Source organism: Anomalospiza imberbis, chromosome 3, assembly GCF_031753505.1.
Source record: "Anomalospiza imberbis isolate Cuckoo-Finch-1a 21T00152 chromosome 3, ASM3175350v1, whole genome shotgun sequence".
Classification (NCBI taxonomy): Eukaryota; Metazoa; Chordata; class Aves; order Passeriformes; family Viduidae; genus Anomalospiza; species Anomalospiza imberbis.
Window position 1 is genome coordinate 18522727 of NC_089683.1, and position 26068 is coordinate 18548794.

General features: G+C 38.1%; 1 protein-coding gene across 3 annotated transcripts in view; it reads left to right on the forward strand.

The window, feature by feature from the left end:
* Nucleotides 1-6962, forward strand: part of EIPR1 (EARP complex and GARP complex interacting protein 1) — a 75603-nt gene extending 68641 nt beyond the window's left edge. For all 3 annotated transcript variants that reach the window (XM_068183531.1, XM_068183533.1, XM_068183532.1), the window contains one exon: nucleotides 4889-6962. In XM_068183531.1, coding sequence (XP_068039632.1) covers nucleotides 4889-5063 — 175 coding nt within the window. In that variant the 3' untranslated portion in view covers nucleotides 5064-6962. The remainder of the gene's footprint in view (nucleotides 1-4888) is intronic.
* The last annotated feature ends 19106 nt before the right edge of the window (nucleotides 6963-26068 follow it).

Sequence of the window (26068 nt, forward strand, 5' to 3'; positions counted from 1 at the left end):
ATGAGAAGAATATTTGGAGTCATAGGAGCACCAGCAGCAAGGTACATGCTACATCTACAGCTGTGTTTTTATTCTTCATGACTTCTGTAGCCAGAACTTTGTGACAAGGCTCAACTGGTAATGGAAGACTTACTCTGTAAGAGAAAAAACTTATTCTGTATCCATAACAATGAAAATATTTATATGGTCAATAACATTTTGAGTTTATACTTCAGTCCTGGAAAGGAAGCCATCCTAAAACTTTAATTTTGCAGTTTAAGCTACCAGTTCCCTTAGTTTTCTATGGGGTTTACAGGCTTAAGATGTTTGCTGTTTTCACTGGCAGAACTGATTACTAAGGTCAGTATGCTGCCTTCTCCCTTATGTTACATTTTTTGACAATATGTTCTAAAATAATGATAATCTTTGTTATCTGTTGAAGATTGTACCAGAAATTCCTATCAGAAAATACAGTTTTAGTGTTTTTCCTGAAGGCTTATGTTTCCATCTTTTTTGTCATAGATGTTAGCCATAATGTCCTTAAATACAAACAGAAGATCTAAGACAAGCATTTCTCAATATTTTATATTTAATGCTGAGAGATGTAAAGGATTAGTTCTTCCTGTACAGAGTATGTCACTTGAGATCATGAAGTTTTTAATGAGATGCTATGGGTAGAATGATCTTCTGCTATTGGAATGGACCAAAGAGAAAATGGTGGCTGCCCTCTCTGTAGAAAGAGACTTTCTTCAAAATTCTATCTAAAGAAGTTGGTGGTATCTACTTTTCATGATAGAAATGTGGTTTAGAGATTTTTGAATAATAAATCATGTGGTTTTACAGTATTACATATGAACTGTGCAATCTGGCGTAGCACCTTTGTATATGTATCTGTGACTTCAGGAGAGAGACTTGTTAGCGTCGATATTTTGAAAAGTATTTGCCAAACGTGCTGAGGCAGACTTTCAGGATATTTTCACAGCTGTCAGCAATGTTAAATTTGATGCTATTTTGTTTTTGATATTAATGTCTTGGAGAAACCTAGAAGTCATAGGATTATGCTATGGAATCAGCCAAGAGACATATTTAATTAAAACAGGTTAAATAGTTTCTGTTTTGGGGAATGCCAGGATTCAGGACTACTTTGTTAGATGTGTAAGAAGCTGGTCAAAATGTCGTGCAGCAGCACTTCTCGGTTCCAAGACTGTTTTCTTTAAAAGCTTCGGGTTTTCCTGTAGTATTTCTTTCTTTAACCCTCATCAGTAAGTATTCCTTCCTTAATTTATTTTTCATGTTAGGACATCTATGAGCCCTGTTCTATAAAAACAGTGTTTTCTTGTTTTTCTGGGGAAGCAGTTCAGAAAACTCTTTTTTGAATTAAAAAAATTTGTGTTTTGAACAGTATGAATGGCCAATTATTGTCTATAAACAATGTGTTCAAGAATAAATGTACTTGAATTCAGGCTTTTTAAAGTGAGTGAAAAGGCAAGCAGTGTGTTGTCTAATCCTACCAGAAACAATTTTCTCTTGAAGTCAAAAGGAAATTGTATCCATGGGCTTAATCCAGAATCCAGTGCTGTACTTTTCAGGACTCATTTTTGGATGCTGCAGTACATGCTGCCGCTCTATTGATTTATTTCTATTTCATAGTGACTTTTAGATTAAAGAGGATTTAATTTTGACTGTGATAAGGAATTAATGATTTTTGCTGACTGAAAACCATATTTTATTGAACACTGTGGTGACAAAACAGAATTGCAAGCACTGCAAACTTAAGTGGTTGTTACCATGAGAAGTAATTGGAAATAACAGCTTTCCACATGAAAACAATTATCCAAGGCTGAACAGGCTTCTTTCTTGAATCTGTAACACAACTAACCTCAAAGTTATCTAGTAAAATAAAAGCTTCTCTCCTTTCATAGAAGCTGGTTGGGGTCGTACTATTTGAATAAGACTACAGAGAAAACATGGTCCATTTTCAGCTCTGTGTGGCACAGGTCTGAAATTTATGCATGATGTAGGTAGAGACTGCACATTTCATATTACAATTTTTTGGTGGCAAAAAGAATGTGGTGCATTGTCACTTGGTGCAGTGCAAGAACATATAGAAGAAAAGGAATTTTAGTTTGGTCAGAATAAAATCTTCAAAATAGATAGGAAAGTAAGAAACTAAAGAAGCATTTTAAGGGTCAAGAAGATCTCGGGCAAGGAAGAAAATAGCTTACTAAGCTTGTGAGGCATAACAAGGGATTAGCAAGTATGCTATCAAATACAGTCACAGAATCACAGGATGAGCTGAGTTGGATGGGACCCACAAGGCTCATTGAATCCAGCTGCTGGCCTTGCACAGCACCGTCTCTCAATCATGGAATCAGTAGGCCAAACACCTACATCTGTGGTACACTGAGCTAGCTATATAGCATAGCTATCCATGCTGTACATAGCTGTTTTGTACATGCATGCTATATATATAGCTATACACAGCTGGTTTTATATCCATAGCCTGCAGCTTTTAAATAAAACCAGCTATCTCTGTGTTCTGGCAACCATGTGAATTATACATACATTAAAGTAGTGTAGAAGAAAGTTTATTTCATATCCAGCTCTGTACAGCTACTCTTCCTGTTAATCTGAGATGATTCTTTAATAAATATACATGTATATTCTTTAATAAATTTTACACGTGTAAAAAACGTGTAAAATTTTATTTGGGGTGCATAAATCATTGTGCGAGTCAGGAACAGAACAATTCTAAGTACCCTAGATTGATATAGATTCAAAAATAGTGCCCTCAATCTATTCTTGGATTACCAAAAAAATGCAAACATAACCAAAATGCAGAGAAATCTGAGGTGTTTTCTTGGAAATCTCTTAGCGTCAGGTAAGGTAGTCTGCCTCTAGGAGATTCCTGTTGTGAGGAAAAAACTCATCACAAACAAGTTGGCTCCTTATGTCATTATGTTATGTTGTAAGAGGAAATTCAGTGTATAGACAATAATAAAACCCAGTTAAAAACTGTAGTTATAAATGGAAATGCCAAACAGAAATTCATCTACAGGCTTGTTTCCTGAATGCTCATTCCCCTTATGACTCCTGTAAATTAAATTAGATGAGCTGTGTTATTTAAATGAAACACTGAAACAACTGTGAGCATACAGAAACTAGTGTAATCTAGAAGCTTATTTGTTCTTGTTTATCCAGTCTTTGGTTAACTGAGATTCCTGGTTAGCTGAAAGTCGGTCGTGTCCCCTGACAGCCATGTGCACTGTGCATTACTCCTCTGCTTATCCAGAGAGACATCTGAAACCTTCAGAATAATGGAGTTGTGGGTAAGTGGGTGAGCACTGCATGAAGCACATTGCTGTCTGGGGACATGACCAACTTTCACTTAACCAGGCATGTCAGTTAGCAGGAAGTTAGAAAAACACGTTGCAGGAGATGAAGTGTCTGTATGTGTTTGTTAGCTCTGCTGTTAGATGGTTTGTACCAAAGTTCATATTCAGGAGAACTGCAAAACAAGCTTGTTCTTTGCAATTAACCAGGGACTGGGCGTTGGTTGCGCTGTGACCTTTTTTGGTTAGTTGACTTTTAATGTAGCACAAGTAAATGGTAGAAATGCTTGAAAATACATATCTGAAGCTATTCTACAGTATGAGTCTGCTGTTGGTTTCTTCATTAAACTCAATTGAATTTTAGTTGCAGTGTTAGGTTTGCAGCTGGCTCAGCTGGCTGGGTGGGGCAGTGATAACCTGCAAAGATCCTATACTGTGCTTCCTTCCAGGCTTTGTGATTGCAGAACTGCATGCTTTCAGAGAGCAGCAGGAAAGGGCAAAGACAGCCAATAGCAACACTTCATTTCTCTAGTAGCAGCATCTGTTTAAATGATTGAGTGGCATTCACAAGGCTATTTGACTTTGCTTTCCATGAGGAGAGTTGCAGCTGTACTGCAAGGCTGTTTCTAGGAGGCAGAGGGATGTCTCTGAAGGGCTGACTGATTCTTGTGAGACAGAGACAAGTCTCTCTGTGGCTGAAGGGAGCTCTAGGGTCATCCTCTGAAAATTCCCCTACCCTGTAGCTACAGAATAATGTACTGTAGTGGTGCTTTGAGAGGAGAGACTGGCCTTGGGAATGGAGGCAAGGGCTGTGCTCAGTTAGCAGAGTAGAATCAATGACTCTTGAGTGGTTTGGACTTCAGAGAATTTCCTAAATCTCTTGAATATTTACAATGCAGAAGGCAATCTGTGTCACTCCTATGATGTAGGTGACCAGGAGCTTGGCTGTTGCAGTGGGAGGTGGAGTATACAATAGTAGATGAGGATCTGGTGCTGCATAATTCTAGCAATGGGAGAGAAAAATCAGTGTTCAGAGTGGTGGCTTCATCCCCCTTCCATAATTCTGGAGAGAATGGGTCCAAGATGGCAGCACAGGAGAGACTGATGTTAGGGACTGCAACTTCTTACCCATCTACATATCTCTAAGACTGTGTATTATTTTAAGAATTCATTTAACAATGAAGGGGGAGAGGATGGGATGATACATGATGAGAGAAAATATGTTTGTAAAAAGTTGTGCATTTAGATCATGCCAGGTAGTTTAACTTGCTTTAGAGAGAGAGAGAGATGCTTAGTATAGGTTCTGAGAGACAGGAAATGCACTGAAATCTAGAGTAAGAGTTACTTTGTCCCTGTAAATGGGGTCTTTTCCACTGACTTGACTTTGCTGTCATGTAAGACATAAGTACATGCAAACATAAGGTATAAAATATTCCCTTAGAACCTACTACTGCATTCTTATACTTTAAATGGGATTTTATATATCTAGATGTTAGTGACACTTAATATGGCCTTTGAAATCAAGTGTGTTCACAAATCCTTACTTTTTTTTTTTTGGTGTTTGTTTTCAATTTTAGGATTAAAGAGCCCCTTCAGGACAGTGTAATAGCTACCTATGAAGAACATGAAGATAGCGTGTATGCAGTTGAATGGTCCTCAGCAGACCCGTGGCTATTTGCATCTTTAAGTTATGATGGGAGACTGGTTATTAACAGGGTTCCGAGAGCCCTTAAATATCATATACTGTTATAATTTGTTTGAGTTATTCTGGAGTTGTTAACTTGATGTACACAACTGGTAGGTATTGTTAAAGGTTTTGTCCAGGATCTGGCTTTTTTAAGTAAAAAAAGTTACAATTTTGTTAGGAATATCTGTACTGGTAATATTGTCTTTTGTATTTGCCTTGAGAAACTATGATGCATTTTCTGAAGGCTGTGCTACCTAGATGATTAAGGGGCTAATCACTTTGGGAACTCTAAAGTTTCTGGTGATAATGGGTACATTCCATATTATTGCTTTATTACATCAGCTTTATGCAAATATAATGAATTACAGAAATGTTATTATGCTGATACAAAACTAGGACAATGTAGGGTTCATATAGCAGGAATTATCTACTTGTTTTCAAGAATAATATTCTACATTTCTTGAAAAAGCAGCCTTCTGCTTTTAGCTAGGGCCACGTTCTGTTAGCTGTTCTGGCTTCAAATACGATTGGGAGTGGTCTTAAAAGGCTTTCTTAATAACATCTAATATTTTAAACACTTTTTCTCCCATTTTTACATGTCTTCAGAAGGAATGTTTTTTGTGGAAGTGAAACCTTCAAAATATATTTTTCATTTGAGCCTTATGGTAGTATCAACAAAGTAACGTCCTGCAAATTATGAACTAAATGTAGTTCTCAGCTATGTATTGTTACTGGAAATAATATTAGTCTTTACCAAAATCTCTGATATACTCGCGTAATGTGTTATCCCATATTTATAGGTTAAGTTGTGCTGTGAGGGACTCTGGAGCTATGCTACTATTGACCTGAAAAATCTATTTAATATTTGTCTACTTAGACTTCCTTACCCTTCTGGATCCATGCCAGTCTGCAGTATGCTGGCATGATGTTAAAGGCTTGCAACTAAGCACAAAATATCCTTTGCTGTATCCTACTTTTTGCAATAGGTGACCTAGACATCGGTAACTGTTTTGTTACAAATGCTGAGAACAGGCAGATGCTGCGCTGTAGGCGAATGCTTAGGAAATTTCAAACGTAGGTGGAAGGCATGGTGAAACATTCCTGTACATATTGACATCCTGTCTTCCCCCAGCTGAGCTTGCACTAAGATGAAGATTCGCTGCTTGCTCTTCGTGTACACAGACTAACTGTAAAATTAACTATTCCCTGCTGCCTTTTCAACACTATCATTTCCCTTTAGCTTCAGAACTTGGGTATGTGTGACAGTGTTGGTTTTGGTAGCATTGTGTAAGACTACTCTGAAGAAATGGCAATGAACATGGGATAGAAAGATCAATACCAACCTCTTCCAGTGATCCCTCCTGTTGCTATGGCAACTCTTGGTGTTAGTGGTGAGGGACAGCGTGCTGCTCACCTCTGCTTGTCCTTACCCACTCTTGGATCGAAGTGTCCAAATGTGATTTGTTGTGTCCACACGGCTGCTTCAGTGAGATCACATTTGGAGAACATGACTGACTGCTATAGGCCAAAACATCCAGAAGAGATGACAGTTGAATTCCATTTCTAACTTTCTTAAGGTGCTTTTTTGGAAAAATTCATAGGAGTGAAGTAATCCAATTAAATCCTCTGTACTATTGTTTGCGTTTGTGTTAATGATGTTACCTATCTGCTCCAGAATGGATGTTTCATTGGAAATTCTGATTATCTGATTTTCTGTGTTTATATTTTAAACTTGTGCTATTTCAAATAATTTCAGTCTGTAATTAGGCATGAGCTATTCACCTGTATAATGTAAGAAGAGCTACATTTCTAAATCAGTAGTACTTCAGTTGTCTGAACATCAAAATACTTGGCTGGGCTGCTGCTTTTTATGTGGAGCTTTTCATCAGACACAAAATCTTTTTGGGTATCGTGTCTGTCCCACCTGTGTGCCACCCTCCCCACCCTCCCCTCTGGAAAACAAAGTGAAAAATCCTCTGCAGTATATCTTTGGTATGCAGCAGAACTCCTTAAAACTTTGTTCACATTAGCAATAAAGGTCTAATGAAACTTTGTCTGGTGGTGTATATGGCTGGCAGTGTGAAGGTGACGGGGAAATTGCCTAGCATTGATTTGACTTGATTTTTAACATGTAATAAATGCAGGATAGATTTCAGGCTAATTTTTATGTGGCTGTATTTCCTTTAATATTGTACGCTTATATGAACTGGAAAGCTCTGTAAACAAATAATATCAAGAAATCTTTTGTTTTAATATTGTTAAATGTGTGTGTCACTCAACAGGGAAGAAGAGAGTGGATGAACACTGGAAAGGAAGGGACAAGCAGGTCCAATTTGAATGAAAAATTGTAAAGCTGTCTGTATAGCAGGATCTGGGCTATGTGTACATCCCTGGCAGCAATATGGAAATGACCTTCTGAAACGGAAGGCTTTTGCCGAGGTTTCATTCGAGGCTGTTGGAGCAAGCAAGCTGCTGTAGGATGAAAGGAAGGGTTCTAAGATGGTTAAATAACTGATTAAAAGGAAATAGGAAGCAGGAATAAATAATCACATTTTGTGGTAAAAAATAAATTACCAGGGAAGTCCACAAGGATCTGTGCCTAGGCATGTGCTTCATAGTATACTCATGACCTTTTGGAAAAAGGGCTACAGAAAAATCTGGCAAACTGGTCAGAGAAGTAAAGATGACGAAAGAATTATGAAATGGCATTATCTCATGGATGATAAAATGGTAGATGGAATTCAGTGCAGGAAATGTTAAGCAACTAATATGGAAAAAAACAGTTATTTTACATACTGTGGACCACCAAGAGGGCTATTACTTGAAGTAAGATCTTGGGGGTTTTATAGATCTTTAAAAACATCAGCTTAATAGGGGTCAAAATTTTAATTAAAATGTTGGGAATTACTAGCAAGCAAGTAAAGAAAATAAAGCATTGTTAATACCACCAAATAATATATATTCATAAATCTCTGGTGTATGTGCATTCATAATACTGTGTGTAGCTGTGGTTTTTTCCATCTTCAGCCCAATGCAGTAAAAAGGAAAGATTTTAAATGGAGTGACAGAAATGATGAATAGCATGCTACACCTGTATGAGGATAACTAAATAGACTGAAAGGCAGATGGTTGAGACAGAATGATAAAAGTCCATAAAATCAAAAGTGGCAGAGGGAGAGGATGAATAGGGAGTGATTGTTCACTGTCTCTCCTGATACCAGAACTAGAGGTTATTGAATGTAATCTGCATATGGTGGCTCAATGCATACAAAATAAAGTGGCCTTCACAGGCATGAAGGTGAGCTACGGCACTTGCCTTTAACAACCCTTTCCCCCAGGAAAAAAAAAAACAAACAAACAAAACAAAAAAACAACAAAAACCTGCAAAAAACCAAAAAAAATCTCATTAATCTTAAAGTTTACATGACTTGGAAGTAACTGAAACAGTACTTGAAAAATGAAGCCAATAAAGGTTGCAAAATATAATGTCAGCATCCCTGGCTTAGAAAAATCCTTTGAGCCATCAATTGGTGGACACTACAAAGAGGACTGGTAGAGAATACCTATGTGGTTCTCCAGTCTTTAATTAACTTCCTGGACATGTGCTATTTACCAGAAAAGGTAGAAAACGGAAATTAAAAATAATAACTTAGTCTCTAAAGTTTTGTGTCTAGAGCTAAGACAGCACATTGCTCCTGTGTGTTTCTTTGCATGTTTCTTTCTGTATATTTACTTTTGTTGTGAGTTGTGTTATAGGGGATTTCAGAAAACTCTCATGTCTCAGGTGAATTTCTTACAGGATCCTAGTATTGTGTTTAGAAACAATATTGTTGCAAAATATTCCTTGGCAATAATGACCAAGGCAAGCAGATTTCTGTACAGCAAGGAGTCCATCACTATTTTGGAAGTTCAGATCACAATCTTACAGATCTCACAGCTCTGGGTTGTTTCCAGTGTCTCAGAGAATTCTGTTTATACAGTCACCATTGGTAAGCACAAAATTACTCTGTTTTCAAACACCTCTTAAATTATTTTTCTTTCTTTTCAGATTGTGTCCAGGTAAGAAATGTCAGTAGGTCTTGATTTTGAAAAAGTGAGTTATAGTATTCCTTAAAAATTCCTTTAAAAGTCAGTCTAGCTGTCTAAAAATTTGTTTCTTTCTAAGTTTGGTGCTGAAAATCTTTTTCTTTTCACAATTGTATATTAATACGTCTCTGGTATGGAGTTACAAAATGGCTTGATATGTGGTATTTTTACTCCACAGAAAGTGAATTATTGAAGAAGAAATGAATTTATAATATTTTATAAAGGTTTTGAGCATGATCTAAGTGAAACTGATCCAAGTCAATACAAATCCTGGCCATTTAATGAGAAGCTTGAAATAACAATCTGTTTAACTTGAACTAAAATGGTGCTAAGTTAATATTAAGAAAAAACCCAAAAACCCAACACACCACCAAACCACAGTAGTCAGTACTGGCCTGGACTTTTCCTGTGATGTTAGTGCTAAAATGAGCTTGATCTATCCTGGAGCCGATGAAGTTAATGAATAGCTTGTCAACATTGGAGTGAATGAAGAACATTGGGTGGCTTAGTCTGGGTGTTTGCTCTAGGCCCACAGTCCTTATTTTGTACCTTTAAGTTGAGTGGAAAGAAGAAACCATATGATCTGGATTATGTGCAACACTTAAATTAGTTTAAAATGGTGCTTTGTGAAGAATTAAGCTCCCAGAAGATAGAATTTCCCAACAGGAAACAGAAAGCATTAATTCTGGGTTGGCCTCTGCATTTGGAATTTCTTAATCTTTCAGCCTGGTACCTCTGGCAGTATTTGAGACTGAAATTCTGCAGCTGATTGAAGATGGACTTCAACAGTGTCATCTGACTAGTCTGACCCTGTAAGACACCATGTGGTATCTTATACGCCTTTGATTTAACTGAAGCAGTGAAAAGTAGGTAATCATCATTAAGATCAGCATTTGGATACAAGTTTGTAGTGCTATGAGCTTCCATTTGGCTTCACAGAGAATATCCAGGATATTTTTTCTTTTTCTAGAGGATATGAAGAAAGTGCTTAAAATTGGCTTGTGATGCCTGAGATATGAGTGCTGTTCTGAAGCTGCAGAAAGCCTATGATTTCTGGAATAGCATGTAAAATGACTGAGAGAAAACTGCAAATCGGTTTTTCACAAAGCTTGGCCTTCCCATAAAGGGAGCTCCAAAGTATGAAGCCATGGTTAGATCCTTGAACAATTTGCACATTGCTTTTGCTCATTCCACCTGCCACTTTGGTCAGTGAGAATCTTGCAAAGTGAGAAGAAAATGACATCAACAGACTTTAAGTAAAAGACAGAGGAGAAGAAAAAGTAAAAAGGAAGACTGACAAATACAAAATGAAAAGTGAATTGAAAAGGACAAGATCAGGGAAATTTGGATCACTTGGAAAAGAGAAGTAGTTAAGATGAAAGAAATTGGCAGTAAGTGAAGAAAAGGATACAGGGTAAGGATTAAAAAACCCAATGATATTATCTGCTTGTTTTGGCCATGATATTAAAAGTCCTTAAATTTCTACCATGTTAATCTTCCTATGTTAACTGATTCACTAGAGAATTACCATTTATGTTGCAGCATTTTAGTTCTGATACTGAAGATGGTTCATGTAGGTTAGTTACTAATCCATAAGCTATTAGTCCAAGCATGTACATTCTTGGGGTTTAGGGTTTTTAGCTCTTCATTATTCTTTCCCTTTTGATGTGAAGTTATCAGATGGGGTAATTAACCCAAGCCACCAGTAAGATGAGAGGCAGGAAGAAAATTTTGAGTGGGCTGTTACTCTTGAGTCACACTAGTTAAATCTGCAGAAATATTTATTTATGACAACAGTCTTTATCCCCCTGTTTATGACTACAAGGGAGTGTCGTAGTCAGAACATCTCAAGATATTAGATGTGATTAATAAAGTATCTGAAGCCCACTCTTCCTTCCATACTAACTTACTTTACAGCAAAAGGATTCTGAGCTACTCTTGAGAAAACTTGTTTGATGCTTTTCGTGCTATGGCTGCTCCAGCTTCATAACGGAGTCTTAGTGTTCCAGCACAGAAGATAGCTTTGGGGAGAAGGAGATGAATGAATTTTACTAAATCCAGGAGTCAAGCACCCAGTGTGAAGATGCTTGGCGAATGGTTGCCATTGCCCTGGAGCTAAAGCACAGCTGCCAAGCAGCTGGGCTGAGCAGGGAAGACCCTCTAATGTACCTTCTCAGCAAATTGTCCATTTATTCTGATGCTGTGCCGAGTTCAGGATTTTGGCAGGAGGGACTGTGGAAAAGCTCCTAAGCAGAATGAATTGAGGAGAATGTGGAAAACCCAAAGATATCACACACTTACTGATCAGCAAGTCTAGATGAGCTGAATCCTGGGGTGGCAACAGACTTGGCAGACAAACTCACTGAGCCACTGCCAGCTTCTAAACATTTGCAGAGGACTGAGAAGACAAGGGAGACTGGCAAATAGCAGAAATGGTATTGATATTTGAGCTTTGTGGAACAGCAGTGCACAGAGTTGGATAAGGAAATGTGTTTCAAAATGAGGACATGTTAGCCAAATTATGAATGTTTTGTTTGTTTTTAACTGAGAGATTTTTCTTATAAATACCAGTCAAAATACTGGCAAATATCAGAACTTAAGAGATCACATTCATGCAACAAAGTGGGGATTATGCATTTTGTTACAGAGAATTGCTAGAATTCTTACCCAACAGCTTATATGATTTCCCTTACATCACTCTGTTTTCCAAGGAGATCAGGTGGAACATAATATATAATGGTAAATTGAACTTTTCTTCAGACACACTTGAAGGAAAAAAAAACCTGCAAGTGTTAGTTTTTCATAATTTGAAAGAGTTTCTGCTAAGGCAAATAATGAGCAAGTTTTGACTCTGCCTGGAAAGTAGTGGGTGGGGAGAATGCCTGGAACTTGACTTTGCAAAGGTTGTGAATAGGAATGATCTGTTTTCCAGCATACACTTTGTGGGGTAAAGCACTTGAGGACTTCCAGCCATATCTCAATACATGCATATAATATTTTGAGAGGTTACCTATCTAAAGCTGCTTCCAAGCAAAGGATTATGCAACTCAGGATAATGATATGCACAAACAGGAAAGCATCTTCTTAAGAATCTGTCTTTATCATCATGAGAGTAACTGCATAACACATTTCTTTTCATGTATGAAAGAGTTAGGCTTGGGTGGATACATGTCTGCCAATAGCAGCTGATAGGTGGATGGAGCCATAGATGTTTTCATGTTGCCTTTTTTTTTTTTTCCTAGAAGTCAGTCTGGGTGAAGTGGAAGAAATCTGGTGCATATTAATATTGGAAAGTTTGTTGGGGAAGGCACAAATGAAAGCCTCATCATAACGGAAGCTGTTTAATCCATCACAAAGCAAACACCAATGAACTTCAGCAACTTCTGACCATCCTGTCACTTGTGAGGGATGGTTACTTGAGCTCAGTTTCCTAGATGGATACGTATTTCTGGTCTGTGTTTTAATCATCTATTTTCAGCATTAATACAATTTGAATATCTTCAATCTATTTTGTGAATGACTAAGAAAAATGCTTTATATTTTTTCTATTGTAGTTCACAGGCACTTCTTGTAAAGCAGGGGAAAAATCTTTTGGTTTTGAGTCTTCATGCTGCTTTATTGAGAGGTAGTCTGGTTTCTGTTTCTGTGTCCTACAAATTCTGCAGGTTTTGGACTGGTCATTGCTGAAAGCTGAGAAGGGATGAAGGCTGAGCATGACTGACATGTTCATATTCATCAGAAAACAGAGTCAGCTGGAGAGAACCAGGGAGTAATTGCTGCTGTGCTCCCTCCCTTGCTGCTTGCACAGAAAGACATAGGCTGTGGGGAGGAAGCTACCTGAGGTTATTAAGATTAATACTGCTGGAAATTTCAATCAACTCACACAAGGCTGCTCCTCAAGGCTGTCAGATGCCTACCGCCTTCTCTGAGTCAGGCGGGGCCACATCAATTTTGAATTTCCCAACAGAGATTGCTATGATTTATGAGTTTAGGAGGCTGATAAATATGTTAGTTGAAATAATTGAATCAGAATAATTTCAGTCAGCTGTGCTCAATTTATTTCATCTGATAACCACAGGAGGGTGCAGTTTTGGATAGGGAGTTTCATTTCAAGGATTCCTATCACAGGAAAGAGATTGTTGGACCTGGAATAAGAGCATCTTAATTCTGCTGCCAGGCATGTATGACAGCCTTATGACCTGACTTAAGGCCTGTCAGAGCTAAAAAGTACCTAGAGCTCTTCTGGTATTGCCCATGACACAGGCTAAGTCAGGTCTGGTTTATTTATTAATTGTGGGATCATTTCTGCTGGGAAGGGTAATGAGAGTTTTACTACTTTGTGTTTGAAAACCACTTTACTATTTGGTTGAGAGGGTGTTGTTCTTACCCCTTGTTTTTACAAAATGACTTGCCTTTTTATGGAATGTTTTCACTTTTTATGAAGTAGTGATGAGCATCAATTTTATCCTTATAGCAAAGAGAGCACTCATGCATCCCTGAAAAGTGCTCTATGGAACTTTTAAAACTAAATTTCTCCCTGCAAGTTTAGTATTTGTCTGCTGTAACTTTCCCACATAGGTGAAAAAAGTGTCATTTTAGGTGGATTGTCCTAGGAAGAGTATTGAATATAAAGGGTGCTGTAAAACCAGAAGGTGAGCAGTATTGTGATGACTGGCTGAGGTGAGCAGATAATGGGCAAGCCTAGCAAGCAGAGCAAGGGAACAGGTGAAGTGTGTTGCAGACAAGTATTTTCTTGTGGTCATGGACAAGATATTGATGATAATCTGAGAGCTGCAAGCAGGGCAAGGTATGTGGGAAAAGGCAGTGGCGTGTGCCTGTCTCAGGCAAAAATCTAACAGGCCGTTGGGTCTAGCACTAGTCTGGGTCTTATGTCTGGGATACACCTGAAGTGAATTTTCCTGGCTAGGAAGATGTTGCCCTCTCTGCTGCTTGGAACAGAGTTCTAGAGTGGCCATCTTCCAGCTCCATTTGTCCTGTTAGGATTTTAGACCTTTGCATTTTGATGTCTTTTCCCCGTTGAACCCTTCAGCTGCTAATGTTTCCCACCACAAACAGGATTACCTTTGTCTGCAGTTTTATGTTTATTTTGTGTGGCTTTTCCCCCCAGACTTTCACATTGCCTTTTCTAACAACCCATCAGCTTTCTCAGAAGTCATAACCATAGCCAGGCAGCACACCAGAGGTGACAGAGATTGCTGAGAGAGCAGCTTTCCTAAGAGTGGTAGTCTGTGTAAGATAAAAATGGACAGCATTATTCTATGGTTAGCCAGGAATGCGGGCTGCTGCTAGAGATAGGTGTCACCCCAGATGGTTTGTGTTGGCATGGATATACCAATGGCCATGTGACATAACCTGACTTGCACATAGACTACTCTGCTCACCCATGGCTGAAAAGAAGTAGGGTACACTTTAACAGTGTGCTGAGGAGAAGCCATACTTCCCCGGGAAGAAATCTCTCTCTCTCTGACATGTTATTCTCTAAGTTCCCTTGCCTTAGAATTTAAACATTTTAGGATTTTTCATAAACTCGATTTTTTTTTTTTTTTTAAATTTTGGACAGGATCATCAGTTTGGGGAGGAGGGTGTCCAAATATCAGGGGATAGTAGGAGTTGGAGGTGAGGTATTCTGATGGTATAGAAAGATTTGTGACCCTAGAGACCCCATGCTTTAAGGGTCCATTTTGGCAGTTGAAATCTGTCAACATCAGACTTCAGTGTTTCAGATACACTGAACTGCTGTATTGAAGAAGAGGAAGCTGGTGCACTCAGTTTGTATTGGAAAATAGTAACAAAGCAATTTTTTGAATAATGAAGTCCTGCTAAAATTCAGCTACCGAACTCTGCGGTACAGTTTAATACCTGCAATTCATTCATGATGGTTCTTTTGACTCACGTGATTGTTCCTTTTGTCTCCAAATAATTTGGTACCATCTCTACCTGTTGTAACTTATTTCTGTACATCATATAAAGGCCTGTTCTGTCTAAAGAATGTCCTATGAGGTGCAGGATCTCTTACAGACTTGTGCTCTACTGTGGCAGCACTATTCTCTCCAGGAGTACAGCAGAACTAAGTTAACTTCAGAGAAAAACATTTGCTAAGGTTTTACCTACTTCCCTTTTCCACTGCTCAGCACTTTAGGAAGATGGTTCAATGAATAACTCTTACTGCATCTGATCTTGCTGAGATCTCCTTGCCATGAAGTGTACGTTGTGTCAGAGGAGGGGGAAGGATATTGTGAAAAATTTGCTGCTTAGTCAGGATGTGGATATAAACCACAGAACATTTTCCAAATCAAATTCGGATTTGGGGCTTAGCATAAAGTGGGGGCACGAAATAACTACATCCTCTGCAGGAAATCCTAATAGAAAAAGTCAAGATTACAGTAATGCATTCTGTGTGGTCTTCCATGAGTAGAGAACAGCAGAATGGCATGTGTCAGGACTGTCTCACTTGTGTCTTTGCTTCTGCTGCTGTGAAAAGCATTTTCAATATTTGCATAATTTAGAGCATGACATTATGATTTGCAAAGCTTCAAATCAGAGTAAAGCATTTACATAATCTAATTAAATCATGTAAATGTTTTATGATAATATTCAAGTAAGTGTGAAACTTGTTCCACAGATGCATCCCTTTCTTAAGCCATTGGGGAAACTGAATTTAGGCATGCAGATGTATGTTTCTAGCCCTGCATGCTCTGGGAGGTCAACAGAGTACTTACTGAATGATCTGTTCTTAGTATAACCTCCAAAGCCTGCTTCGCAGAGCATCATCCTTCCAAGAAGCTGGAAGGTAAGCTGGGACCGGAGGGAAAGGCAGAGCAGATTTAAAAGGCTGCTTGCAACCTCTTATAATTTGAATGAAAGCAATACTACTGCAGTATGTAATAAATTGCTTCCATTTCAGTGAACATTAAAATAATCCCATGGTGACCCTCTTAGCAGCAGCCCTGCCACGTTTGGTATCAGATCTCAGAAAGCATGCATTGTACTTGGATGGGAAGCTACCAGGGGAAGCCCCACAAATCCTCCTGGTGACTGTTGGGTTTGTTTTTGCCTCTGGCTGCATAACTCACAAAATATTGGAAGCACTTGGCCAGCATCCATGATGAGAGATGCTGTCTTGTAGTGAGATTATTTAAATAATATTTTTTATCAGCACACTCTCACTAAGCTGTCTTCCACAGTAGTTCTTAGTGAATCCTGTCTTCGCCAGGGTATACTACTACAATAGGCAAATGAATTGAATCCTGATTTTCCAAATGTAACCAAGCTAATGCTAAGCCAGTACTAATGAGATTCTTTTAAAAAGTACAGCAGTGCTGCTTTGCTAAAATGAATTTGTGTAATTGACAAAAAAGTAGCTTTTTCAAGACAAGGCTCCTGTCTGTTCTAAATAAGCTCATTGCCATTGATTTTTATCAGTGCCACACTGATCTGCTCTAACTGGTGACAGAAATGTGTGTGTATATACACTGCCACAGTTCTGTGCTCTCACAGTAATTATAATGTTTAGGTTTGGATGCTACCTGTGCCCAGCTGTTGATGAAGCCTGTGTGCTGTTAGAAATACAGGACCGTCTGCAGACACAATGTGGAGCTGATTTGTGCCTACACCATGATTGTGTTAAGCCCAGCAGCTCTGATTTTTATCTGAAAATGTGGCTGTCGTAAGGCTCACCTTACAACATAGTGCGAAATCTGGGGATTCTGTTATTTATTGTCAAAGCACATAACAATATCCAAAGGTTGCAAATTAGTTTGGAGCTCAGCAGTATGGAAAACTCTGAATATGTGAAAGTCATTGCTAAACTAGCTGACAGAAAGGTGAAATATACCAGTAGTGAATTAAGTCTTCTCTAATTAGACATAGAAACCTAATTACTTTGCAAATTTTTCATCTAATTTTTAAGGGAGTGAAGCTAGCGTAAATTTAAAATGGAAGCAGAGATGTTCAGCACGTAGTGTTAACTGCCAAGGAGAAAACACAGTGACCTTATTTGCAGCTGCACATGCATCATGTGTAAGAATGCCTGTCATAGCCATAATGATTTAACATCAGGGCAGGCCAATATTTCTTGGTTCTTCCTCCGCAGTGTAGGCAGTTTCCTTTATAGGTGGAATGGGAAGCTGTAGGTGTTTCTGGTGAAAAATGGTAATGCTAGAGAGGTGCCCTTTACTACAAATCCAGCTATTCGCTTTAGTTCACCTCCCAAAAAAGAATTTGCAAAGTCACAGCCTAGGGAATGAAGTCGGGTGGGTGAAGATTAAGTTTTGGTATGCTTGGACTGTTTGTTTGATTACTCAGCTGTTGATTATACAATGTTAAAGCATAGTAGGTGACACTGGGGATGTTTAAAGCTGCTGAATTTTATTTTAAGGTGCCAAGACAATTTCATTGCAGGAAAGAATCCTTTCAGTTTAAAACCTGCAAATTTTTGGGTGTAGTAGATATTTTACATTTGGACATGAAAAGTCACAGAGATGTTTAGCTCCAAACATGAAGACATTTTCATTAGAATAGCTTTTCATACTTAAGACATTTTGTAAGATTACTGGTATTAAATGCCACTACATATCCCATGTGAATCGCTGTTATTTGTTCCATAATAAAATACCTTTTAACACTATATTAACAGGGCTATAGATGAAGCATTTGGGCATTAAACACTTTCTGTGTCCAAAGAGTAATGACTTGGACAATCAAGTATAAAATACAAAAGGTCTGACAGTGTTCAGATCAACTCTAAAACGATAATAAATTGATTAAAAAAAATACATGCTAACAGAGCTTCATGGCCCCATCTGATGTCTACTTGCATAGATTCAGTAATTTTGAATGAGTTGCCCTGTTACTTTTAATTCTCTCTTTTGTTTTCCTCTTAACCTGCTCCAGTCCACCACTGCAAATAACATTTACTTCTTATATGGATATGGCCCTGTTGCAAGGAAACAAATTTGGGATTTAATTTAATTTCCTAGTCTTTGTCCTTAATATTTATGCATAATCTTGCAAGTGAGACCACCATTTCCACAGGGAAAGAAGAATTCTGCTGAGCCTTACCGAAAGATTATGTCCAGCCCTAGTGTTTGTGGCTGCATACCAACATGTGCTTAAGACACTGAAGAAGCCACATGGAAATACAGCAGGAAAGTTGAATATCATAGCAATACCTGACAGCCCTCAAAAATTTCTGAAGGAGAGCATAAACTGGGTCGTATTAAGAAGAATTCTGCAATTCTTAAGCTCTGTTTCCTGGCCAATAAAAATTTTTAACCACCAATATTCCAAAATAAAAAAAAGAACTGACTTGATCATGTTATCTGTATTTGTCTATGTATGTTGTTCCCAGCATGAGAGAGCCTGATTACAAAGGAAAATCTGTCTTGCTAGGTTCACTCAGTACTTTTTCTGAAGGTTTTGGTGTTGGTTAATGCAACCTTAGTGTGTTCAGTACAACTTTTTAGCAAGTTCATTATTTTTCCTGGTCTTTTAAAATAGTTTTATAAATGCTATAGTTAATGTCACTGCCAGCATGCTTAACATGAATGAAACAATGAGTCATAGTCTAAGTTTCAAAAAACTTAAGTCTAACATGACTCCTCCCTTGACCTTGATCAAACTGATTGGCATGTTATTCTAGTTGGCTGTAGCTTAAAATAATAACTGTATATTTTTCTTGTGTCTTGGGAACACTCTGGGTCCTGTTAATCTTGGTATTCTGAACATAGACTCAGTTTTATCCTCTACAGCTAGAGTGTCTGCTCACATAATTAATTTTGTTTACATCGTATCTAACTTTAAAAGAGAGAAAGAAGGATCCCTATTGTAATTATAAGAAACAAAGGCACAAGGTGGTTTAAGTTATTTGAGTAAATTGAAGAGATGTCTGTGGATGTGCCTGAAAATCTTTGCCAGGGTCTTGACGTTCTGTTCAGAAATTCACTTTTTAGGGCATCCTTTTTAGCATTATTGAAACACTGTTTTCTGTTGATATTTAGTAATGCCCTCATGATTCAGGGGAACACCTGTTGGTACAGTTTTATGTTAGATAAATGTATAATTGGAAGCGACTACTTTGTCAGTGTCCAGATCTTACTTATAAATGCCTGAGTGCTCAGAAGCCAAGATCACATCCACAAGAATGTCCTTACCAAAGCACAGTGTCCATTTAGAGATGAAAACAAGCTGTCTTATGTGCACCACAGCGAGTTGCAGGTCATGGAGCTGTTTGCCATGTTCTACAGCCACAGTCCCATCAGTTTTTCTTTCACCCTTGGAGGGCACAAAGATCAGCTGAACTGAACAGAACAGCAGCAGTGCATTATAAGAATAACACCTCTGCACTGAAATTCAGAATTAAGTAGTTTTCATGGTCTACTCTTGCAAAATACAGTGAGTTACTGCTCCACTATGATAGCATGTGATCCTAAGTGTTGGGATAGGAGTTTAATTTAAAAAAAAAAGAAAAATTAAAAATACCCTATACCTTCAATGCATCTGGTAATGGAAAAAAATTAATTTTGTTTAATTTTTAATCAGACAGCCTGAGACAACCACTGAGCACTACTTGACAATTAGAATACTAATGAAGTGCACACTGAGTTAGTCTGTTTTTAAAGGACAGGAAACAATGCACTCATACTTGAGGGATTCTATTTCATTCCAGTCAAGTCTTCACATATTTACATTCTTACTTTGTAAGAATTCAGGAAATGTTTGCCTTGTTTTCTTCTTTAAAAATGCCACCCCATGGTTAATTATTTTTCAAATACAGAAAGTGATAAGTGGCTTTCTTGTAAAACATTAATCTTCACTGTTTGAGGCACCTTCTTCCATACCTTAAGTGTTTTCTGTTTGTTTGTTTGTTTTTGTTCTTCCTCTAATGTATTTGCTTCTGTCTATCATTCTGAAACAGTTTGAAGTCTTTGGTTTTCATACTTTCTATAAATTAGATATTGTAAGTATTTGTCCGTAGTGTGCAATTTCACAAAACATAGTCTGGTTGCAGGAAGAAATAAATTGCCCATGCCTAAATTGTTTATTTCTTATAAAATCTATAAGCAGCTATCTATAGCAAGGTTGAATATAGTAGGCAATGCTTAATGAATTCAAATGAGTTCTGAGACATAAATTAAGTAGCCTAACCATCCATAGTAGCCATCTCATTCTGGCCTCACTGTGAAATGGATATTTCATTGCCCCTGCTATGTCACATTGTCAAGCAGAAGCATATAATTATACCCTAGCTGGAATGAAGGATTCGCACTAGCTCACGTTAGGCCCCCTCTGCCAGTTCCAACTGTAAGAGTTTGCAGAGGCTGTAGGTGATGTTTGGGATATAATCCTTTTGGTGTCATCCTTTCATGCTGAAATCTGAACTCCAGTGCTTCCCCGTGGCCTTGAGCTTGGCTCTAGGCACCAGTGTTGAGGCAACAACAACGCTGAGCCTGGGGCAGATGTTTGCCCGACTTGCTGCATATCCTTGTGTTAACAAAAGAGAATTGAGGAGAGGCCATTAGTGCTAAGAGGAGGAAGACCAGTGTTACCCAAAGTACAACCACTGGCCTTCCAGCAGGCAGCAGAGCAACACGGGCTTTTGGTCCTACATGTTAGGGATCTTGGTCCTCTTTTCTATTTGTTCGTTGTTCTCCTGTCCTTGTCTCACAGCAGGAGCTGTCATTTACCAGCACCTCAGGACTGGGAGGCAAAACTCAGCTCACTGCTGAGTTCTGCAGATCCCTGTTGTACCCCATTCCTTGCTGGTTACTCTCTGCCCTGCATTTGCAGTATCCGTTTGTTCCCTTTCTAGCTGATTCTGCTCCAGCTCTGAAAGTTGCTGTGGGAGGCAGAGCCAAGTCTATAGTAGGGAATGCCATTTCCCAATTTGTTTCATCCCACTAGGGATGGAAATACATTTAACATGGGACATGTTAGCGTCTTTCATGAGTTGTTAAATGATGGTTGAGGAAGTGTCTGGCATGCCTGAAACTCTAATGACATTAATAAATGTTTGTTGCAATGCTTAGCAAAGAAATTGAAATCCAAATCATCCAGGCCAAACTGGGATATACGAAGACAACAGCTGGTGACCTGTTAGGAAAGGTTTGTGCATCAGTTGTGAATTCGCTTATTACACAATGCATAGGGAAGTTTTCAACTTTAAAAGGGCTGCTTAATTTTTTTTTTCTTTTTGATATTGTATCAATATTGTCTCTACTTTGCAAAAACAGCACGTGGAAAAGTTCTGTTCCATATCATCATTCCCATATTTTTTCCATAATACTGTGCTGAACTAAAAAATTCTAGTAAATGAAAGGAAGAATTTGGACTTTTTTTTCCTCCAGGTTTTCTGTAAAACATAAAATTTCGAGTGTTCAAAATTCAATGAAATCAAACCTCAAAACTAGATCTGTTAAAACAACAGAGGTCAATTTGTATCATACCAGTATGTAAAAAAAATCTGGTTTATATTTTTCTACATTTTTCCATTTTAAAAATACAATCTTTATATAAGGATTTATAATGTCTTTTTTATGCATTCCTGATGTCAAGGTGTTGATTTGTTAGGATTTCTCCTTGCATAATTCCCAGTTCTCAGGGCTACAGCTGGTTTTAATGTTTCTTTGAAATGCACAAAATAGTCTGTTATTGTGGACCAGGAGAATTAGTAGGGAGTACTTTTGCTGTAGATATTGGTTTTATATTTGAAGAGAAGATGCATTTTTAACTGGTGGTTTGATGTGGAATCCAGGCTATGTGGTAAAACATGCATGTATCAGTGAAACCTTTTTGCTTGGGGTGGCCATAAAAGCTTTCTTTCTGTGATTAGATAAATAATGTTACCATTGTTTTTTTAGATTCTTTAATTATTTCTTTCCCAGATGACATTACTTCAGGAATGGGAGATTGTCTGAGCAGATATTCTATGGTAACAGTATTGTTGTGCAGCTATGTAAGTTCTCATGCAATGAGGAATAGCTGTAGTTTTATGTACTAAACTATTCCTGTATATACTAAATAATTAAAAGAAAAAAGAAAAAGAACAGTTAATGGAGAAGAGACAGAATATGTTACCATCTTTTGGAATATAGAAGCCCTTGGCCATATGTTGGAAATAAAGCTCTACCCAACTTAAACTGCCAGCACAGGTAAATTAAGACCACTGTGTTCAAAGAAATATTTAATACTTAAGACGAAGTATGAAACTAAAATTTGTAAGTTAACAACCTTTCTGAGACCTTGCTGGGGATTTGAATAATTGCATGTTGAGGTGGAGTGTAAAGAGTACAGAAAAAATTCTGAGGAGAATCTGGAGCCACCTAGAAGGTATGGCAGTCCAAGGATGACTGTAGAGTTTTTAATTGTAAACTGGGGCCAGATGAGCAAGAAGCCATGCATTTTAATAAAAGATTATAAACATAAACTCATTGGAATAAGTTCTTCATATTCTGTTCATTGTCTTCAAGTTTCACTCCTCTCAAAGTTAGTATGTGTGATCTGTTACATGGTAAAGATGGAACCAGTGTGGAAGAGGCGTGGTGTCAGGTTGAGGAGGACTTTCTCATGCAATATTCCAGCTCACTCCTCTGTGAGGGGTGGGGATGTGGAATGGGAGCTGCTGTTTATTTGGAATCAGCTGACCAGTTGGGTTTTGCCTTTGTGTCAGGAAGTGGCTCCTGCTAATGTTAAAAGTGCAACTATTTTATTTGCCAGAGATGGTGAAGGAATAGCATTGGTAGAAGATCACATCATGTGGTGTGTTGGCACGTGCTGCTCTCTGAGAGGCACAGAGCCCCCACCTCTTAGAGAGCACTCAGGCTTCAGAGCTTGTTTGTTTGCTAGTAGGTAATTCTCAGTAGTAAGTGAGTGGAGACTGAATTTACATTAGAAACTGTGGGAGCTGGAAATGATCTCCCTGGCTGCTAGTAGTCTGAGCAGGCTTCATTTGGTTTCCTTAGTGAAGGTGTAATAATATATTGAAGTGCTGTTCTGGGCAAAGCAAACCAAAATAACATTTCCTTGTTTAGTGAAGACTGAAGCCAAGACTGTCTTCAGATAGATAATAGAGATTTATCCTCTTCCCAACCTCTCCTGTCTTGGCCATCAAAGTTACAGTGAAAGCAGTTGCATGTTTATTACTACTCTGACCACTGCTTCTCTATGGGGATTTGTACTACTCTGTCCTTGTAATCTATTTTTCAACCTTGCTGCATTGTAAGTATGTGAAAGCTACCTGGCATATCTGACAGTGCAGGAGAAGCCAAAGGTTTGTGGTTTACAGGTGACATTTTGTATGGCTTCTGTGTAGTGAGTACTTACTCAACTGAGGCATGTTAAACCAGGAGTACTGGTGAGGCAGCATTATTATTCTTATTACTACTACTATTACTATTATTATTATTATAAACATCTTGGGATTAATTAAAAAAAATTAGCTTCTGTTCTAAATCGCGATAAATCAGTCTTGTTACCAAGATGAGTTGTTTAATTGAAGCATCATTAAAACAGGAAAGCAAGGCAGTGGTTGCCATTCACGATTCTTTGTTACTACATTCAGATCTCTTAGCAAGCAGTCCATTTTGGTAGAGATTACAGCTTTTAATAGGAAGATAGGTATCTGAAGTGCTCATCAGAAGACACTGGAGAGAAGAATGAGGCCCCCGTGATGTAGGGGGAAATGGTCAGTGACCTGCTGCATCCATTTGATGATCATGAGACTATGGGGCTGGATGGGGTCCAGCCAAGGGTACTGAGGGAGGTGCAGAAGTGCTCACTGAGCCACTTACCATCATTTATTGTCAGCCCTGTCTAATTGGGGAGGTCCCAGGTGCCTGGAAGGTACCAAATGTGATCCCCAGCTACAAAAAGACAGAGGATCTGGGAAATTACAGGCCTGTGAGACTGTATTTATCCAAGAAGGACTGAAGATCCTAAAGCTCTTCTTCCAATGTTAATAATTCTGTGGTTCTATAAACCCATCATCTGTTGTTAAAGTCATGTAGGCATCTTTTGCTTGGAAAAAAAAATTGTGTTATTTAAAAGAACAAGCTTAAGTGAATCATATACATTACATGAAAGTAAAGGTTTCTTTAGAAGTCCAAGCAGACATTGCCTGGAATATGACTGATTTTATCCAAGAGAAAATGAACAAAATGAGAAGGCTTTTTTATATCCCAGGTCTCTCTAATACCCACTTTCAGGCATCAGTCAGGTTATCTTCTAAACTGAATAAACAAACTTCCTCTACTAACCAGAGAAGCACAATACCCTCGAAAGCTCATTCAAATGCATCCAGGTAAGAAAGGGAAAGAAATTATAACTAGACATAAATATTATATAAATAATATAAACGTAAGTACAATATCACATTTCCTAATCACATCTCTGATGTGAGTAAAGCTACAGACAGTAGTTTAAGCACTGAACCAATATTCTCTGGATGTTTTGTTGGTTTAAGTTACTTGGCTTACTCCACAGGTAAGTTTTAACATGCAGATTAGGAATAACTGTTTTAGGAGAATAATGAATGTGTAAATAACTAACAAAAAAAAAAAAAAAATTGCACTGTCCTGTGCAAATAAGAGTTCCTGGCTAGACAAAAAAGACCAGATTAGCAAACTCTCTCTTTTTGAGAAGAGCTCCATCAGGCTCTTAGAAAATGAGAGAAGGTAATTCTTTATTTTTTGGAAAAATGAGCCAGGTTCCTTCCTTGGGTAGAGTGAAACTGCAAGTTTTGGGCAAGTCGAGCATGGTTTCAATGCAATCAAGTCTTGCATCCACAGATGGATGCACAGAAATGTAGCCACTGTGCTTCCAGTGAGGCCACTGCTAATAGGTGCCAAGCACAGGCAAGCACGATCTGTTTCCAGGAAAAGAAGTGCAGTAATTGGAAACAATTAAGAGAGCATACACTGAATACAGAATAAGTTGAATAGTCAGACTCCTTCTGCTGTTAGATTAGTTTAATATTGCTGTGAGACCTGGAAGAGAGCATATTCAGCCTGATAAAATTCTCCTTGAGTGCTTGGGAGTTTGAGCTACATCACTTGACATCTTTACTTTGCTTCTTCCTTCTGACCCTAAATGCAGCCAGGAGTAAATATGGGGAAATTTGGAAGCTAGCTTCCTTCCTGTTACGCTAGTGAAGATAAATAATAGCTTTCCCTCATGGCTCTGTTTTTCACCAGACAGAGGACGAGTGGGGAGCTGAGGCTACTTCTGTCCTGTGATCAGAATCCAGTAAACTAACTGAACTTAAAGAAACCCATTCCTTGGTCTCAGAGGGAAGCTCAGAGGAGACCTCAATTAAGTGCAGTGTTAGCATTTTCAATTAACAGCATTAAAGTAAAAAAATAGATTCTAATAGGAGATGGGGATTTAAAAGAAAATACTGAGTTCTGTCAACAAGTATGCGTAATAAAAAAAGTGAATGTGTAAAAGCTGTATAACTACATTTTTGGAATGACTTGACACTGTGGACTACACCTCTTAATCAAAAGGACATCATACAGCACCTTTTGTAGACTTGTTCCTCTTGTTTGTTGTGGTTTTAGATTTACACTTTAGCTCAATAGGATTTTTTTTTCCATTTTCAAATGTGCCAGATTTATATAACTATGGGAAAGAGCTGGACTTTATCTAATGCATATTATTATTTCATTACCATTCTGGTAGCAATTATTTGTCAATTTTACTCTGAAAAATGACTAGGAGAAATAATTTCCAGATTATTTATTAACTGTTTATTAGCCACTCTATAATCACATATCTATGTTATTCCTAACACAACTGTATCAAAGACTGATTTCCAGATTACTGTCTAAGGATAATTTGCAGTATGAAGACATAGCCTATTGGATGAGGTTTTTGGTTTGGTTGGCTGTGTTTTGGTTTGGTTTGGTTTTGTTTTTTAAGTTGTTTGGTTATTTGGTGGAGTGAATCACAGAATGAGTGACATTGGAAG